Source organism: Dunckerocampus dactyliophorus, chromosome 13, assembly GCF_027744805.1.
Source record: "Dunckerocampus dactyliophorus isolate RoL2022-P2 chromosome 13, RoL_Ddac_1.1, whole genome shotgun sequence".
NCBI classification, from domain to species: Eukaryota; Metazoa; Chordata; class Actinopteri; order Syngnathiformes; family Syngnathidae; genus Dunckerocampus; species Dunckerocampus dactyliophorus.
Genome location: NC_072831.1, coordinates 6627857 through 6648441, shown reverse-complemented (window position 1 = coordinate 6648441; position 20585 = coordinate 6627857). Strand labels below are relative to the sequence as shown.

At 45.2% G+C, this 20585-nt stretch overlaps 1 protein-coding gene across 1 annotated transcript in view; it reads left to right on the top strand.

Annotated features, from left to right (window-relative positions):
* Positions 1-3405: 3405 nt before the first annotated feature.
* galnt16 (UDP-N-acetyl-alpha-D-galactosamine:polypeptide N-acetylgalactosaminyltransferase 16) overlaps positions 3406-20585 on the top strand; it is a 37013-nt gene continuing 19833 nt past the window's right edge. Inside the window, exons 1-4 of the mRNA XM_054796789.1 lie at positions 3406-3813; positions 7777-7958; positions 10217-10315; positions 10385-10452. Of these exons, the coding sequence (XP_054652764.1) occupies positions 3586-3813; positions 7777-7958; positions 10217-10315; positions 10385-10452 (577 nt within the window). The 5' untranslated portion in view covers positions 3406-3585. The remainder of the gene's footprint in view (positions 3814-7776; positions 7959-10216; positions 10316-10384; positions 10453-20585) is intronic.

Here is a 20585-nt window from a genome sequence, read left to right as displayed (position 1 = left end):
TTTTAGCCACGCAAAAGCCTTTCAAACTCATGGATCGGAGCTTCAGGACAAGATAAAAGGCATACAGGATATTAATACTCTTGAATATCTATCTGCAGACCAAATGTCATTCAAATCTAAAATCTGACCCGAAATGAGTCCATGTCGACTTAGCATTGTTAGCATGTATTTTCAGTACGGATGCCTTGATTGTACATATAAAAGCAAATCAAATATGGATCACTGAGATATGATTAGAACAAAATCATGCTAAAAAAACATAGATTTTCTCAAATACGGAGTGGATGTTGGCGGATTTGATCCTTACCTGTCAGCAATGATAGCTAGGTGTATTTCTTCCGGTTAGCGTTGGGTGAAAAGGAATACGCGGCAGGGTGAGGCTTATACGTGAAAAATATGACACTTGATTTTCTTCCCTGGGCTTTTGGATTATCAAAAAATGTAAATGGATACTCTGTTGACTTTGAAGACAGGTTTTCACAGCCTAAGTTGTGATATATGTTGTAGTGCGGTTGTACTCGCCAAGGGTCCGTTTGTCTTGACTCAATTTTAAAGGGATAGTTGGGATTTTTTGACATGAGGTCATACAACTTCATGTCCAAAAACCCCAAGTACCCCTTTAAAGCAGGGGTGTCCAAAGTGCGGCCCGCGGCTGTGATTCCATCGGCCCGCCACACAGTCTAAAAATGTAATTTAACAAGAAAACTTAAAAAAACAAACAAACAACAACAGCCGCAAAAATGGAAAAATCAATCAAAAGTCAAAATATTAAGAGAAGAGTTGTAATCTCGTGAGAAAAAAAGTCATAATTTCTCAAGAATAAGGTAACAGTATGAGGGAAAATGTCATTTTAGTAGCATGACGTTGAAATATTAAAGAAAAAAAACATTTTTAAGTCAAAAACAATAAAGTTGCAATTTTTGGAAACTTAGGTTGGCACAAAATTAATAACATAGGAATAAAGTCAAACTATCAGGAGAAAAGAAGTTGAAATATTTGGGAAAAATATACCAAAAAAAATCAACAGCAGAAATTTTACCAGAGTAAAGTCAAAATAATAAGAGGAAAAAATCGTTTTCTAATTAGAAAAATTGCAATTTTATGAGAATAAACTTGTCAAATGAGGAAAAATATAATTTTAGTCACAATGTTGAAATAGAGAAAAAAAATACATTATTGTTTTAAAAGATATAAAGTTAGAATTACGAGAAGAAAATTTACAAGAGGAAACCTGAAATTAAATAGTTGGAACCTTTTAAAAATCAGCAGAAATGGAAAAAGCAGCTGTAATTTTACGGGAATAAAGTCAAAAAATCAGTCATAATCGAATGAGGAACAGAATAAACTCATATTATTATGGAAAAAAGGTCATTTTTAGTAGCATTTCACCCATATTACAAAGGTGAAATGCAGTTTTTTCTTGAGCTACATACACTGTAGCTTCTTAGCATATCCCAATATGTTGGTTTACAAAATATCAAAGTGGTCCTCGCTGGAAAAAGTTTGGACACCCCTGCTTTAAAGCAATGGGGACCGAAGGCACTATTTCCCCACTATGAAATTTGCTCTAATTTCTTTAATATTTGGGGTAGAGAAGTGAATGTGGCATCAAATTAAAGGTCAAGTCATGCTTTATCGGATAGAATTCATCACAGACTTGATTTCCAATTTCATTGTAGAGCTATAGTCCTGTAAGACGTGGCATGTGTTGTGCGGCTGTGTTCTGGTTTAATGTTGTTATCTTCCTGTCAGAAAGCAACGGCGATGCCATGGATCATCCTCCCCGCGCTACGAGCTCCCCACACACCAGAATTACTATTTGGCTGGTTAACCGGGGGTCACTGGGGGGGGTGTGCGCCATCAGCCTGCTGCCGTTGAGTCGCTGAAGCCTCATAGCTAAATAGTAAATCTATCTGGGGAGATGCGACCAAAACAAATACTGAGCAGAAATGGACACAGAAAAGGGTATTTTGAATGGTAAGTTTAACTTCAAAGCCCCGGCAGATGGCTGTCGCAACAAGACCAAAGTTTGAATGTGTTGTCGCCGTGAGTGGAGCTGTCACCAAGTACTCGACTGCCAGACAGAAGCCAGAAGATACTGGAGCACTGCCGGTGTATTTTTACTGTCATTCATGCAGTGGTACCTTGCCATACGAGCGTCCCAACTAACAAGTGATTTTTTTAGATGTGAGCTGTCTCTCGGTTGATTTTTTTAATTGAACTGCGGGCTAACATTTGGGTTAAGAGCTGCTAGTTACCGACAGGCACAGCCGAGGACAGCTATTTGGGGGCTTGTGTCAATGTGACCATGACTGAAGACAAGAATGGGCGTAAATAGCGTTACCAGCGTCTAGAATTAGCAGTGCGCAAGCTAGTCGCCGGGATTTTCAACATACGTATTAGCAAAATATACGTATATTATAGTGATGTAATTTATCATATTCATTATGTATTGTGTAAAACTAAGACAGGAACAACATCAAATTAAAAGCACTAAATGAATACAGAGCCAGCTGGCTCTGTATTCATTTAGTGCTTTTTAGTGCTAGCATCCACAAGTACAAGACTAAACTTTGTTTTTCAGGCATAAATATGCACATTCGCACTCAATATAGTCATCAGATCTTACCTTTATGCATTCCCACTTAGTATCAGCATTTGGGACCAAATATGAGCTGAAAGAAAAAGGGGAAAATTACGGTGGGCAGCAGCGGGAGAGAGTTAGATGCTGCGTTCAAGGACCGTCGAACAAAGTTAGACAAGTCGCTCCTTTCATTAAACGTGCAAAAACTGTGAGATTTCTAACTGTTTTTTTTTTATGAAATAATGACTCATATTTCCAAAATTGGTATCCCTTTATACAAAATCTGATTTAGTTATTTCAAAATTATTTTTATTGAGCCTGGACATTTCCCACGGCCCAGTGGTTGGGGACCCCTGCCTTAGAGCAATGCTTGGGGTTATGATGTGCTCTTTTACACATTTGAAAATCCTGCAAGAATGACGCTTTTATAAAATGCCTTCATTTTTATAATGTAAGATTGTCTACATCAACAAATGTAACCGTTGAATCGCATCTAATTAAATGGTATCGTTTGGACACAGTATCGAATCTTTCTGGTTTTAAAACTATGGACAAAATGTGATTAATTGCGATGAAATATTTTAATCGATTGAGCCAAAATATTAATATAATGCAGCAGCGTGTGGTCGCTCAAAAGCAGCGCAGCAGACAGGAGGTAACTTACCATGATTCTTTGACAACTTTTGTTGGAAAATGCACACATTTGCGCCATACAATGCTATTTTTAATGCATATTTAAAGCACATTGATGACGCGTTGTGTCGTGGCGTCCTTCCCGCATACATGTCGGCGCTAGGACCGTTCCGCCTCCACCTAGCGCTCCATCTATCCAGCAGGGAGGCAGCGTCTCTTCACCACGGAGCCATTGAGGCTTTTCGCCCCTTTCACTGAAGGCGGCTCAGCCCATCACCCAGGAGAGAGGAGGAGGAGGAGCAGGACCCGCTGCACCTTCCGCCGCATCAAACGGGCTCTCCTCCGGAGCCCCTCCGTATGGGCTCACCATGCGCAGGATTCGGGCCAACGCCATCGCGATCCTGACCGTTGCCTGGATCCTGGGGACCTTCTATTACCTGTGGCAGGATAGCAAGCCTCCGGCGTCGTCGCCCTCGTCCTCGGAGAGCCGCGGTGGCAGTGGCGGCAGCAGCAGCAGCAGCAGGGGCCACGGCGGGCTGAAGGCGGTGCCCGGGCGGCTGGAGCTCCACCGGGACGACAGGACACTCCCGCTTATAGTGAGTGAGGGGCGGCCGTGGGTTGGGCGGGGGGTTGTGCTGGCGGACAAGGCTGCAGGAAGGTGTGTGCTGCATGTTGATGTGTTTGCGGGGTGGTAATGATGACGATGTGGGTGCACAGCTGGATGTCAATGTGTGCTTTTTGCGGATTCCACCTTGCAGCTCCAGACGAGCTCTGGCGGCTCCTTGCATGTAAGCCCAGCTCCTCCCCGGCCTCTGCGTGCCACCCAGCGAGTACCTGTAAGAGGCTTTGCATAAGTCCTGTGCGCAAAACACTTGACGCACCTCCTTGTTGTGTTGCTGCAGAGCACCAGCATTCAGCAAGCAAGAGGTTTGTGTTCGAGTGCTTCTGCTTGTTGGTGTTTGTGGTGTGCGCCTCTCAAGTTGCAGCACCTATGAGGGCATGCAGGCCAGCTGGTGGATTTGGCTGCAGGGGTGTTGTGTTTCATCAGGTGGCAGTGAACACACCTTGACATGCAACAGTGATGCAAGGATGAAATGAAATTACATGCAAAATGTAATATACTGCATGCATGACAATGCATATCTGATGTATTGGGACTCATAGGATGGTGTGGAAATATTCAGGTTCATCAAGCTTACTTTTAAATGTGCGCAAAGCTGGTTTAACAAACTGCCCTTTGGAAGGCGAGCGTTCCCTTTGCTCTGTGTGCACACAGAGGTCGTTCACCTTTGTTGTCACCAAACTGAGAACAACCAAAAAAAAAAAAAAACCTCCCTGTATAAGCTTGCAGAGGTCGGCAGGCATTTAAAGAGACAGTCAGTGATACTGGCCAGCGTTTCCCATACATTCATTTATTTGTGACGGCCTGCCACAAACAAGCTCACAAACAAGACTGTGTAGCACCTCATACGTGCATGCATCAGCACACACTCACATGAAGCGCAGGAAACATCTTCAAACGACTTTTTTAGTCACCTTTTTGCCTAATAAGGTGCACGCATGCGAGTTTTCCTCTACAGGAAGTGAAACCAAGACCCGTAAGGTTTAAACTTGTGAGATAATGTGAAACATTCCTTACGAGACAGGGTTTTTGTTGGTGGCATTCTGTGGTAAGAATACACTGCCAACTAGTGGCCTGGTACCTGTTCTGTTCCAACAGGTAACAGAACACAACAGAACATCGATCAACGAGACAAAGCTCAGACCCAAACTAGCTGAGCGCCCATCGTAGAAGCCGCCGGACTAAGTTCTACCTCAGATAGAAATTCTAATTGTGTTTTTGCAAAGGTCTGTTGCTGTTGCTGCATTTCCATTGTCGAGTTCTAATGACTTTGTTGCAAAGACTCACCGTCTCCACGCTCAGCTTTCACTTGACGACAACGCACAACAGTGAGTCAGCTTGCCCGGACGTTCAACTTTTAGCTTTTTTCTGTCTCATGTGACTGGAACGTGAAAGTTCAGGGATTAAATGGATAGGTATTGTGCTTAAATCTGGCTTATTTACATGAACGTAAGACAAAAGTGCAGTACTGTTGCAGGATTGCTGCCTTCCATACAAAGCTTTGTCCATTTAAGCTTTTATGTGATCTGCCTGTGATTCCAAAAGCCTAAAAGGTCCCATATTATACGCATAGTATTTATCAGCCATTGTTAATAAGTGGCTGAGGTCGTACAGTAGTGTACTGGAAGAGTGTTCTCGCTTTGATGCTGGAATTTAGATCATTTAAAATGGGGATAGAATCCAGTACCAAGTAAAGGCAGGGATACTTTTCACTTGGACATTTTTCAAGATATTGAATGATTTTGTCAGTTTGCCTCTAATTTGAATTTAAAGACACATATCACAGTCACCCCTCGCCACTTCACTCTAACACACGCTCACACTTTTTCAGCCTACGAGTTACTTTTAAAATGAGCAAGTCCCAAAGATCTACTACCTTCTACTATAAACACTTAAAATATATATATTTACTATATTTATAAATAGGAGTATTTATGTACCAGCATGCAAGTTACAAGTCTATCTCTTACTATAAAACATACAGTGGTGTGAAAAAGTGTGTGATTTCTCTTTTTTTTTGCACACTTTTGTCACACTTAAATGTTTCAGATCATCTAACAAATGTAAATATTAGTCAATGACAACACAACTGAACACAAAATGCAGTTTTTAAATGAAACTTTTTATTATTAAGGGAGGAAAAAATCCAAAGCTACATGGCCCTGTGTGGAAAAGCGGTCGCCCCCTAAACCTAATACCTGGTTGGGCCACCCTTAGCAGCAACAACTGCAATCAAGCGTTTGTGATAACTTGCAATGAGTCTCTTACAGCGCTGTGGAGGAATTTTGGCCCACTCATCTTTGCAGAATTGTTGTCATTCAGCCACATTGGAGGGTTTTCCAGCATGAACACCTTTTTAAGGTCATCCCACAGCATCTCAATAGGATTCAGGTCAGGACTTTGACTAGGCCACTCCAAAGTCTTCATTTTGTTTTTCTTCAGCCATTCAGAGGTGGACTTGCTGGTGTGTTTTGGATCATTGTCCTGCTGCAGAAGCCAAGTTGCTTTCAGCTTGAGGTCACCAACAGACGGTCGGACATTCTCCTTCAGGATTTTTTGGTAGACAGCAGAATTCATGGTTCTATTTATCACAGCAAGTCTTCCAGGTCCTGAAGCAGCAAAACAGCCCCAGACCATCACACTACCACCACCACATGTTACTTACTGTTGGTATGATGTTCTTTTTCTGAAATGCGTCGTTACTTTTACACCAGATGTAATGGGACACACCTTCCAAAAAGTTCAAATTTTGTATCGTCAGACTCCAGAGTATTTTCTCAAAGGTCTTGGGGATCATCAAGACGTTTTCTGGCAAAATTGAGACGAGCCTTAATGTTCTTTTTGTTCAGCAGTGGTTTTTGTGTTGGAACTCTGCCATGCAGGCCTTTTGTGTCCAGTGTCTTTCTTATGGTGGAGTCATGAACACTGACCTTAACTGAGGCCTGCAGTTCTTTGGATGTTGTTGTGGGGTCTTTTGTGACCTCTTGGATGAGTCATTGCTGCGCTCTTGGGGTCATTTTGGTTGGCCGGCCACTCCTTGGAATGTTCACCACTGTTCCATGTTCTCTTCATTTGTGGATAATAGCTCTCACTGTAGTTTTCTGGAGTCCCAAAGCTTTAGAAATGGCTTTATAACCTTTTCCAGACTGATAGATCTCAATTAATTTCTTACTTACCTTACCTTACCTTTCCTTTCTTATTTATATCTTAAATGGTTGATTTTCTGTTATTATGTGTACTATATTTGGGTAATACGAGTGTAAAGATGACTATAAATGGTATTTCTGGAGGGCTCTAATAATAATTTAAAAAAACAGGTTTTCTATGCTGTGACATCTGAAAATATTCAATTTATAAATAAGGAATCTTGAGTGGAAATTCACTTATAACGGTCGGGTCTGGAACCAATTAACTGCAATAAATGAGGGATTACTAGACTGTTAGAAATGCATTAATAATGTAGGAATTGAAGTAGCTTACAGTGGCTGATTGTGTCCTATATCGGTGAAAGTAAACACAACAAAGAAGTCTCCATCACGTCTGCAGGCTACAGACATCTCCAGCCACGTTTGACTTGAGTGTGATTTGTCGAGTCTTTTAACTCGACTTGAAAGAGGCGGCAGACGCGCTTCATGTTTAATTCAGAGGAGTGGGCCAGCATTGAAACGCCTGCTCCTCTCTCTGTCTTATTATCCTCGGAGAGAAACGTCTTAGATCAGCTGTGGGGTCCTGATGATGGATCACTGAGGGAGGAGCAGCAGTTCAAACCATTGAACTCGCTTGGCTTTTGATGCATTTTCATGAGATCCAATACCACAGTTGTGCCTTTGCCAAGATAATAACGCTCAGTTTTCATATTATTTCTGGGTTTTGCAGTCTTGCGACCACTTTATATAGTCCACAACTTTATTAAAGGTACTTACTCTGTGATCGTCAGGTGAGCCAGCCTCCGCGGAGGGACCTGCCGGGGCAGCTGCTGGGCGCCTTCGACGAGAGGTCCTACTTGGCGGCAAAGCAGCTGAAGCCAGGAGACGACCCGTACAGGGAGCACGCCTTCAACCTACTGGAGAGCGACCGGCTGGGGGGCGAGCGCACCATCAGGGACACCCGACACTACAGGTGAGCGGCTGGGGGCCACCCCACCACCTGGATGATTAAAAACATGAATGAATGCTCCAATTAACACCTCTATTCATTTAACGAACCTATAGTCACCGGCTGCGTGGTCTACAAAACAAATAACCGTCAGGGCTGTGGCTGTAGGCAACCTAAGATTACCAAAGATACCAAAATAAACATAATCATAATAGTGAACTATAATTAGAGCGTTTAGTCTTGTCTTAAAATTGTTCCAAATTATTATGCAAATAGGATTTTAGTATGATAAACATAAAATGTTTAGTTTTTCAATGAAATTCATGGATGGCATTGGATTACTGACATCAATCTTGGACAACTGCCATTATTACTTTGCCAGGTGAGCCCAATTAACAGAAAACGACTTAAAAATGACGTTCCACATTATTAAGCATGGCACAGATTTCAAGCAATATGGGAAACCAAAAGGATCTCTCTGCTGACAAAAAAGCGTCAAATATTGCAATGCCTTGGACAAGGCGTGAAAACACTCAATAATTCACAAAAACTATCTATGGCTGATTCAGATGACAGCCGGGATTGGGCTGATAAAGGCATAATGAGAAAGGTTTCTGCCAGACAAATGTATCGAATCAAGAGGGCGCCTGCTGAAAAGCCATTACAAAGCAGCAAACAGGTATTTGAAGCTGCTGGTGCCTCTGAAGTCCCATGAACCTCAAGGTTTAGGATCCTCCAGAGGCTTGCAGTTATGCATAAACCTACTATTTGGCCGCCCCTAACCAATACTCACAAGCAGAAATGGTTGCAGTGGGCCAACAAATACATGACGATTCATTTCCAAACAATCCTGTTTACTGAGCAACCCTGGTTGGTCCGAATGGATGAAGTAGAGTACATCCAGCATAGCTCAACAAGGCTGTGATGTCAGCAAGGATTTGGCTGAGTCATGTTTTGGATCGGAATCATTGGGAGAGAGCTGGTAGGCCCTTTGTGGTCATTGAAGGTGTGAAAATGACCTCAGCAAAGAATGTAGAGTTTCTGACTGACCACCTTCTTCCAAGAACCGTATATCTTCTGGAGCAAAATGATCTTCATGTATGACAATGCACCATCTCATGATGCAAAGAATACCTACCTTTCTGTCATTGGTTGTTATGGCCATGAAAGGAGAGAAACTCAAGGTTTGGCCCACTTTTTTCCCCCTGACTTCAACCCAATTGAGAACCTATGGAGCATCGTCAAGCAAAAAATCTATGAGGGTGGGAGGCAGATCACAGCAAAACAGCAGCTGTGGGAGGCTGTTCTGACATCTTGCAAAGAAATTCAAGCAGAAACACTCCAAAAACTCACAAGTTCAATGTAATTGTTGGTTATAAAGGTTATACCAAAGAAGGGTTCTTATGTTAACATGTAACCTGGCCTGTTAAAATGTCAGTGATTGAAATAGCTTTTGCTTTCGGTAAATGTGACCTCCTTATGCTGCAAATTCAACAAATGACCATTTTTGGCTCTTAACAACCAGTGTAATGCTTTGAAACTCTGTTGCGCATAACAATGTGGAACAGTGCATTTGAAATTTTTGAAAAAAAATACTGTTGTCATTGGAAGGTTGACGACTTGAAAATGATGACTAATCTATAAAAACTATTTAGCAAAATCAGAGACAAATATCATTTGCATCATAATTTGGAACACAGTGTATAGTCACTGGGTGCGTGGTCTACAAAAGCAAGTAAGCGCCAGAGTTGTGGCTGTAGGCAACCTCCTGATGTATTTTTTATTAACTCTATAAGACTACCATCCATCCATCCATCCATTTTCTATACCGCTTCTCCTCTTTAGGGTCGCAGGGGCATGCTGGAGCCTATTCCAGCTGACTTCGGGCGACAGGCGGGGTACACCCTGGACTGGTCGCCAGCCAAAGATACCAAAATAAACGTAATAATAATATCAATGAACTGTAATTAGAGCGTATCGTCTTGCATGTAAGAGAGCTATAGATATAAAAACATGCTGTCCGTCATCTCATTAAAACATGTGGTCACCACATATTTTCATGTCGCCATGGCAAAAAAAGTCTGCTAGCTAATTCACATCAGGCTCCAATTAGACGGATGGATGTGCGACCCTAGAGAGGACATGCGATACAGAAAATGGATGGATGCATGAGAGGACAAATATCAGGACAGTCAATTTGAACTTTATTACAAGAAGCACAGCGTGTGTGTGTGTGTGTGTGTGTGTGTGTTCCACATGTGTGAGCTGTTTCTTCCCCGCAGGTGTGCTTCCCTAAACTATGACGCCGACCTTTCCGCCACCAGCATCATCATCACTTTCCACAACGAGGCTCGCTCCACGCTGCTGCGCACCGTCAAGAGGTAACAAATGACACCATCTCATGTCCTTCCCATGTTGTCTCTCTTATTGCTTACTGTGTCCTCCGCCAGTGTCCTGATGAGAAGTCCTCCACAGCTGATACATGAAATCATTCTCATCGACGACTTCAGCACAGATGGTGAGTTGATATCGTTTTCATAAGGGATGATGAGGTATACAGGGAAAAAAAGGCCGTCCCCAAAGTGTTCCCACAAGTAAACAATTGTCCAAAATGTCTTACTCAGCTGAAGAATGAGGATGCTGCTGGAGAAAGTGTTGATGGAATATGTTACACATACTGTAGCCGTGCTAACAGTAAATAACGACCGTGAGACGTGCCAATCCCTTCGGCACGGGGCGGATAACGACACTGTGCTAATTGTTCCGCCACTGTTAGTTCAACTTGAGCTAACGTTTCACACGCTCTGTAATCACCTCCACATGCATGCTGTGTCTGCAACAACGACACTCTGACCTACATCGCTCGCTCGCACACACACACACACACACACACACACACACACACACACTGAGGTGGCACAGCTAGCCAGACATCTAAACAGTAGTGTCATATTAGCAGCTTTATTATAGCGCTACTGGAGTTTTTATGTGGAAAAAAGTGGTGGTGTGGCACCAACCCACATACCAGGAAACGCTCTGACTCTCTCATATGATTTTTTTTTTTAACCTGTCGAGTCCAGTGCCAATGCAGTCAGCCCTCGCCACTTCGCACTTTGAATTTGGCGGCTTTACTTTATCAAAAATATATGAATTATTAACTGTGCTGTTTTGTGGTTGAAGGCAGCCCCCTTATTTGTTAAAATATATGCATAGTTAAGCAGATGTTACATATTTTTTGCAGAAATTTGCTCATTCAAGTCCAGCCATTTTACAAAAGACAACCCATTTCGGAGCGGCCATTTTAGACAATTTTGACTGATATTTTAAGGCAGGGGTCCCCAAACATCGGCCCTTGGAAACTTTCAGGCGCAATGATTTAAAAAAAAACTTTAAAAGAAAATAAAATTTAAAATAACTACATCGAATTTTATGTAAATCCATATCAATTTTGGAAATATGGGCCATTAGTTTATTCCAAAAATAATATATAGTTAGAAATCCCAAAGTCCTGCTTTGTTTGAAGGTCCTTGAACGCACCATTGTGCATGTGCTATCTTTCTCCCAAACTGCACAGATTAGACTACTATACTGTATTTTTACCGTTTTTCTTTCACTTCATATTTGGTCCCAAATGCTGATACTATGTGGGAATGCATAAAGGTAAGGTGTGATGATGTTTATGATATTGAGTGCTAATGTGCACATTTGTTCTGTGCACAAGTTCAAGTTAATTCATGGTAGCACACTGCCTGTTACCACACACATCAAACAGCGACGTAATGATCTTCTCTCTGAAAAACACGCTCCAGGCTCGTACTGGTTGATGGTGGGTCTGTATACATGTTGTTCTTTTGATTTTATATTGTTCCTGTCTTAGTTTTACACAATACTTCATAAATAAGATGCATTTATAACAGATATAATAATATATCATTAAAAAATCTATAATGGTAGATTTTTGGGAACACGAGCCGGTCCGTGGGTCCAAAAAGGTTGGGGACCACTGTTTTAAGGTACACAGAATATTGTGCTCTATGGCTATACAAACATGGAACCTACCAAAAGAAAGATTCATCAGGAAAAAAAACTTTGTTTCGACCTTTTTAAAAAGCCTAACTTTCACGTTCAGAAATATTTTGTTACGTTCCGTGAGGGGGTTAGGACCCCAGATGCAGAGGCGGAGAGCTTGGAGTACAATTGAGTCCTTTTAATGGCACAGCGTGGCAAAAATTAAAGAACTAAAGGCGATGGTGTAACATAAAACAGGAAATGATAGAGACACCATGGAAAAACCTAAACTAGCTAGGAACAGCTGGAGAACAGGAGAAAGGCTGGGCTGAGCTAAGGGCGATATTACCCAAAATAGGAAAAAGCGATCCAATGCTACGAGGCAAGTCCACATGCGTGTAGCGAGTTGGAGTTCGGACAAAGAACCAGCGTCCTCCGGCTGTAGGCAGTCAGTTTAAGTAGAGGGAGCAATTAGCCACAGGTGTGCCCAGCCTTCCCGTCTCCAGCCTGCTCTTGAGTGACTGCAACACAGAGAGGAAACAGGCCAGGAGAAGGCAGAAGTAGCAAATAACATAAGTAGGCCCTGAGGGCCAGGAGCGAACGTGACAGTACCCCCCCCTTAATGGGCGCCACCCGGCGGCTTACCTGGCTTCTCCGGAAACCGTTTGTAAAAGTCCGAAAGAAGTGTGGGATCGAGAATAAGTGACCGGGAAATCCATGAGCGGTCCTCGGGGCCGTACCCCTCCCAGTCCACCAAATACTGGAAACCCCTGCCCCTTCTTCTCACGTCCAAAATGGCCTGGACTGCGAATGCAGGGTGACCGTCAACTAGCCTGGGAGGAGGAGGAGGCACCTCCGGAGGGCTGAGGTTGCAGGAGGTGACGGGTTTGAGGAGGGAAACATGGAAAACTGGGTGTATCCGGAGGGATTCAGGCAGCTGGAGCTGAACAGCAGAGGGGTTCAGGACACGTTCCACGGAATAAGGGCCAATGAACCTAGGTTGGAGTTTCTTGGAGACAGAATGAAGGGGTAGGTCGCGGGAAGATAACCACACCCTTTGTCCCATCTTGTACTGAGGGGCCACCGAGCGGTGGCGGTTGGCGAGACGCTGATTGCGCTCCGATGTCCGGGCCAGAGCCGCCCGAGTGTTGTGCCAAGCCTGGCGGGCGCGGCGCAGGTGGGCCGCCACCGAGGGAACTGCCACCTCGGACTCGAGGGAAGGAAAAGCCGGGGGTTGGTACCCATAGGCGACGTGGAACGGGGAGAGGCCAGAAGCGGAACTGACGAGGGTGTTGCGTGCATACTCGATCCAAGGTAGGTTGAAGGACCAGGAGGCGGGCTGTTGGTGGCAAACGCAGCGGATGGCCGCCTCCAGGTCCTGGTTGGCTCGTTCGGTCTGGCCGTTGGTCTGGGGGTGATAGCCTGAGGACAGGCTGGGTGAGGCTCCGAGGCATTTGCAGAAGGCCTTCCAGACAGCTGATGTGAATTGTGGGCCCCTGTCCGAGACCACGTCCAGGGGGATCCCGTGGAGTCGGAAGGTGTTGGAGACAAGTAGGTCTGCCGTCTCGAGAGCTGAGGGAAGCTTGGGAAGTGCGATAAAGTGAGCCATCTTTGAGAAACGGTCGACTATGGTGAGAATAGTTGTGTTGCCATTGGAAGGTGGTAGTCCAGTAACAAAGTCCAGTGCTATGTGGGACCATGGGCGGGAGGGAATGGGTAGCGGGCGCAGGAGCCCTGCTGGAGCCTGGTGAGTGGGCTTGTTGCGCGCGCAGATCGGGCAGGCGGCCATGAACCTCTGGACGTCCGCTCGGAAAGAAGGCCACCAGAACCGCTGTGACAGGAGGAAAGCGGTGCGGGAAATTCCGGGATGGCACGCCACTTTGGACTCATGCGCCCACTGAAGAACCTCAGAACGGAGTTCCGGGACCACAAACAGCCGGCTCGCCGGACAGCCCTCCGGGACAGAGTTCTCCTTAACTGCGTCGGCCACCCGCCTCTCGATATCCCATTGCAGGGCACCCAGGATCCGGGACTGGGGAACGATGAACTCCTTACGGGCCTCCTCCGGGACGGGTGAGTGTAGTCGGGATAGGGCGTCTGCCTTGCTGTTCTGGGAACCCGGGCGGTAGGTCAGGGAGAAGTTGAACCGGGTGAGGAACAGGGCCCAACGTGCTTGTCGAGGGTTGAGGCGTTGGGCAGAGCGGAGGTATGACAGGTTCTTGTGATCTGTGTGAATGATGAACGGCAGTTCCGAACCCTCCAGCCAGTGCCTCCACTCCTGCAGTGCTAGGATGACGGCCAATAACTCTCTATTCCCAATATCGTAATTCCGTTCGGCAGCAGTCAGGCGGCGAGAGAAGAAGGCACAGGGGTGCAATTTCTGGTCGTTGTTAGAGCGTTGGGAGAGGACAGCCCCTACGCCTGTATTGGAAGCGTCGACCTCGACAACAAATTGAGAAGATGGGTTAGGATGGGTGAGAACAGGAGCAGTGGTAAATAAAGCCTTGAGTCTATTAAAAGCTGAGTTGGCCTCTGGGGTCCACACAAAGGGAACCTTAACAGATGTAAGCTTCGTCAAGGGCTCCGCAACTAGACTGAAGTTCCTAATAAACCGACGATAGAAGTTGGCGAAACCCAGGAACCTTTGTAGAAGCTTCCTTGATGTGGGAGCGGGCCAGTCAACCACAGCCTGGATCTTGGCTGGGTCGGGACTTAGCTGACCCTGCTCCACGATGAACCCCAAAAAAGAAACAGAAGAGGAGTGAAACGAGCACTTCTCGGCCTTGACAAACAGCCTGTTTTCAAGTAGTCGTTGCAGGACTAACCGGACGTGTTGGATATGTTCCTTGAGTGAAGAGGAAAAAATCTGAATGTCATCCAAGTAGACGAATATAAAACGGCCGAGCATGTCCCGCAGGACGTCATTTATGAGACTCTGGAACACTGCCGGGGCATTGGTGAGCCCGAAAGGCATGACGAGATACTCAAAGTGTCCGAGAGGGGTATTGAATGCGGTCTTCCATTCATCACCCTCTCGGACACGAACCAGATGATAGGCAGAGCGGAGGTCGAGCTTGGTGAAAATTTTAGCGGAGTGAAGGGAGTTGAAGGCGGAGTCCATAAGTGGTAAGGGATATTTATTTTTAACCGTGATATCGTTGAGGGCACGGTAATCGATACAAGGGCGGAGGGATTTATCTTTTTTCTCAACAAAAAAAATCCGGCTGCTAATGGAGATGTGGAGGGGCGAATGAGGCCGGCAGCGAGGGAAGTGGATATATATAGCTCCAGCGCCTCTCTCTCAGGTTTGGAGACATTGTATAACCGTGAAGACGGGAACGGAGCGCCGGGGAGGAGATTGATGGCGCAATCATACGGACGGTGAGGTGGAAGTGATTGGGCTTTCTCAGAACTGAAGACCTCCCGGAGGTCGTGATAAACAGAAGGCACGGAGGAGAGATCAATTCTTTCCGGGGGAATTATCTGAGGGGACCGAGTGAGTGGAAAGGCGGCTTTAAGGCAGTGGGAATGACAAAAAACACTCCAGTTAACAATAGTGGATCTAGTCCAATCAATGTGAGGATTGTGTTTAAGCAGCCAGGTAAGCCCAAGCACAATGGGTGCGGCACGGGAAGGAATGACCAGGAAATGCATAGACTCACAGTGGTTACCAGACAAATGGAGCAAAAGTGGGATGGTTTGGTGTGTGACGGTAGCTAGGTGACGCCCATCAAGAGAACGCACAGCCTTAGGCTCTGAAAGCTTTACTACAGGAATGCCAAGTCTTTTGATAAAAACTGCATCAACAAAATTATCGTCTGCCCCCGAGTCAATTAATGTCTTAATATCAACTTGTTTGGATGCCCAGGAGAGCGTACCTGGAAGTTGTAGTCTTCCCGCTGGTTCAAACGATGACGTCATCCCGGAGGGCGTGCCTGTGGAAGCGCGTGGAGGACTGGAGCGTGAGGCTTGAGAGCGTGGACTGTCGGGGCGAACGGGACAGCGGGAGATAGGATGACCTGCCTGGCCGCAGTAGATACACAGGTGCAGTTGCTTGCGTCGGTTCCTCTCTGCAGTAGTGAGTCGACTCCCTCCCAGCTGCATTGGTTCATCTAGTCTCGGCGCCGGGGGAAACTCCGTGTAAGCTGGCGGCCGAGGCGTAGTGGGTGGAGCCCTGTGGTTGACATAGCTGCCGCTGGGAATGGCGCGCTCCTTGTCCACTTTGCGGTCCTTGAGGTGCCTCTCAATTCGAATGGCTAAGGCGATGAGGTCGTCGAGGTGTGTGGGAGCCTCCAGCGGAACCATTTGGTCCTTGATGGGGTCGGAGAGACCCATGAAAAAGGCGTCTAGCAGGGCCGAGGCGTTCCAGTCGCTCTGTGCCGCCAGCGCGCGGAATTCAATGGCGTAATCAGCAGCGCAGCGGCGTCCCTGGCACAGCCGCAGAAGGGAGCGAGCTGCGTCGCGACCCGGAGGAGTACGCTGGAAAACTTGCTCCATGGCTTTAGCAAAGGCGGAATAGGAAGAACAGAGCGGTGATTGGCGGCTCCATTCCGCCGTGGCCCAGGCTCCGGCTCTTCCAGACAAGTGTGACATGACGAAAGCCACTCGTACCCGCTCGGAGCGGAAAGCTCCTGTCTGGAGCTCAAAATGAAGCTCACATTGGGTGAGAAAGGGTCGTACCTCGCCGGAATCACCGGAGAATCTTTCAGGCTTGGATAGAATGGGACCCAAGGCAGGTGAGTGGGCGTCCGACGTGGGTGGTGGGTCCGTGGGAGTCTCATGACTTGCTGGAAGCGCGGTTGTGGTTGTGTGGAGCTGCAAAGCAGATACCAACGCGCCGAGCTGTGCTTCCAGTCCCTGCATGCGTGCGTCCTGACGGTCAGCCAAGCTTTTGACGCACGCACCCAAAGCACTCAGTTGCTCCTCCTGTTTACCCAGGCGTTGCGCCTGGTGGCGTAATGCCAGCTTAACGGGCTCAGGCTCCGCGGGGTCCATAATTTGGCTGGTTCTTTCTGTTACGTTCCCTGAGGGGGTTAGGACCCCAGATGCAGAGGCGGAGAGCTTGGAGTACAATTGAGTCCTTTTAATGGCACAGCGTTGCAAAAATTAAAGAACTAAAGGCGATGGTGTAACATAAAACAGGAAATGATAGAGACACCGTGGAAAAACCTAAACTAGCTAGGAACAGCTGGAGAACAGGAGAAAGGCTGGGCTGAGCTAAGGGCGATATTACCCAAAATAGGAAAAAGCGATCCAATGCTACGAGGCAAGTCCACATGCGTGTAGCGAGTTGGAGTTCGGACAAAGAACCAGCGTCCTCCGGCTGTAGGCAGTCAGTTTAAGTAGAGGGAGCAATTAGCCACAGGTGTGCCCAGCCTTCCCGTCTCCAGCCTGCTCTTGAGTGACTGCAACACAGAGAGGAAACAGGCCAGGAGAAGGCAGAAGTAGCAAATAACATAAGTAGGCCCTGAGGGCCAGGAGCGAACGTGACATATTTTTGGCTTTTCTAAACAACTATACCACAACAACTACAACAAAATAACAATTTATTTACAAATGTAACACCATGAACTATTTACAATTTTCACATTTGGAACTGAACTATGTGAGTTGGAACTGAACTGTGTACGAAATTTCCCTACAATGAGTAATTTTTTTTCGTGTGGTTTACAATGTAACAGCTGCCTTCATGAAAGGGATTCCTCTTCCTGTCAGGTGTGTTCCTCCTTCCTCATGAGGCACTTCTGCCACCCAGTGGCCATTTTAATGGCATTCAAATTGCTTTCAAGCCTAATCCATTGGTGAGGAGTTGCAACGTCACCTCCTTTAGCCTCTTCCGCAAAACCCCCCCGTAAAAGATGTATAAATACGTTGTTGGGATTGGGTGTTCGGGTTTATAAAAATGTGTAACTACGCCTTTGATATTGAATGAGTTAAGCATTTTCAAGCATAAAAATGGCTAAATGACATAAAATACAACTATATGGCATTTAGGAGATGCATTCAAAGACGTTGCGATATGTAGTACTCTACACTGGGCACTATAATCCCACAATAATCCATAACACGAGCTACTGTTGCGGTTGTAAAATATGCCAAGATCAAGCTCAAACTCAACTCTGAACCCCGACGTCACTTCCTGTCCGCCCCCACTCGGCTCCCCGAACAGCGGAGCGCGTTTACAGCAACACTCACGAGTACGAGCCTTATTTATGTATTAAATGGTTTGTTTTCTGTTATTATGTCTCCTGTATTGGGTAATACGAGTGTAAAGGTGACGATGTCTCGAGGGCTCGAGTAATGTTAAAAAAAACAGTTTTTTTATGCTCTAACTATGAAAATATTCCATTTGTAAAGACGGAATCCTACTTTGCAGAAATACATTTATCACAGTCAGGTGTGGAACCAATTAACCGCAATAAACGAGGGATTACTGTACAGTAGGGGTGTCACGAGACAGTTCACGAGACGAGACATAACACAAGATTGGGTCTCCGAGAACGAGACGAGATTTTAACATGACTTTTAAGAAAAGTGCAATGAAAAAATAGGACAAATATATGACAGTATAGCGCAATCTGCAAATATAATTTTTTACTATGTTCCACTCTTCTGTGTGGATGCTGTGCGTCTCCACCCGCCAAGACAAAGAGACTGGATGACTGACAAAAGGGCTCACTCTGTTCATGCCGTTGTTCTATGGAACAAACGTGCCAGTTAGCTAGCGTTTCGCCGGCAGCCCACGCTCTCGCGTTGTTTATAAGATACTGTCAACCGATTGCTTCGCTCGCGATACCTGGTGCATGTCTCCACAATCGATTCATCGAAAGATTTATGGCTGATTATCATCGATACAGGAGTCTTTTACCGGCGAATCGGAATCGTTCGCTCCTCAAAACTGATGTCTGGTTGCAAGGGTTTATCGTTCACATCCCTACACAGATCCGAGTGTTACCCCCCTGTGCTCAGCTGTTTTTAGTGATTTTGAGTGACTGTATCACAGTCTGATTTATCAAAGGTCGTCCAAAGTGTAACATCTTCTGAGTGACCGCTTGATAGCCTCCATGCTAGACTTTTAAAAGATGCCTTTGACTCTGTTGGGCCTTTTAGCCCAACTCAGACTTACTTCCGGTTGCGCCCCTGACTCACCTGTACAGCCTCTTCTAAAAAAGCATAACTTAGACCCCTCTGTCCTTTCAAAATATAGGCCTATTTCCAAACTACCATTCTCATGAAAAATATTAGAAAAATGTGTCTATACTCAGTTACAATCATATCTTAATTCAGATGACATCTGCGAAAAGTTCCAATCTGGTTTTAAATCTCGTCACAGTACAGAAACAGCTCTTCTTTTAATAGCCGACTCCGGCAGTTCAGCTGTGCTGCTACTTTTTTTACCTGACCTGGCACTTGGACCATCAAATTTGAACATCTCTTCACAGGTCATGTGTAGGCTTCAAAGGCACTGTCCTAAAATGGTTCAAACAGGTCTTTCTCTGTCAACATTGGAACCTTCTCTTCAGAGAAAGCCCCTTTATCGTGCGGTGTACCTCAAGGCTCAATCCTGTGCCCTGTCCTTTTCTCTATATAGTTGCTGTCACTGGGATTTAAAAGGAAAAAAAAATCCCATCCATTTTTTTTTTTTGCAGATGATGTATGATTGTATTAGTACGGAGCCCTGGAGGGGACATGGGGAAAAAAATATATAATGGGTAAAAAAAAAAAAGAACGAACTTTTGCGTTCCCTCGCAAAACTTTTGCGAGATAACGCAAAAGAGACTGTGGTAAAGCTGGAAACATTTTCACATATTCAAACTTCCGGGATGAATAACTCCGAGTGAATGGTTCTAACACAGCAAACCATACCTCTTTCCCACCGTGCAACACAGACTAACAGCTACAAACCAGTTTTTATCAAAACGAGTCGTCTTCTGTGCAGTCTGACTTAGGAGAAGCCAGCAGCGAGACCGGAGCGCAGGGACCGTCTACAAATGCCTTCTTCTTCTTCAGTATTATGGCGTTTGGCATCAATGTTGTCAACTCCTCAGTAAGAAAAGTAGCTATTGGCTGTCCTGGAAGACCATAGATGACGTCGTTGGCTAGTTTGCATGTTTTTTGCATATGACGTTGTAAGAGATGTAGGAAAAAAACATAAGTATCATAGATTAACAAAGTAAATCAAAAAACCTTGATTATGTTAAGAACTACAAAAATATATACGAGGCAAGAAGTTTGTGAAAATGGACTTTCACATAATTTAGGGCTATTTTTATTAGGTTGTTCATAAATTCACTTCACACACATCAGTGACTCCTTCCTGGTTTTACTACAGGAAAATGTGCTTTTAAATCATTTTTGGGAATTTTCATAAGAATTATCGTTAATCAATTCAATTCTGTCACATGTCCATTGAATAACTTCACTTCTGTGAAGAGGAAGACCACAAAATCAAGGGCCAAGTGAAGCTATTGAACGGACATGTTACAGAATTGCATTTACTGGACTGCACTTGGAACCAGTAATAAACCTTCATTTGGGCCGAGGATCGTCTCGTCTCGTGTCTTGATGGACAGCCAATCGGATCCTTTGGCAAAGGGCTGATGCCATTTTTTTGTGGGTCTATGACTTGACTTTTTTGTTCCA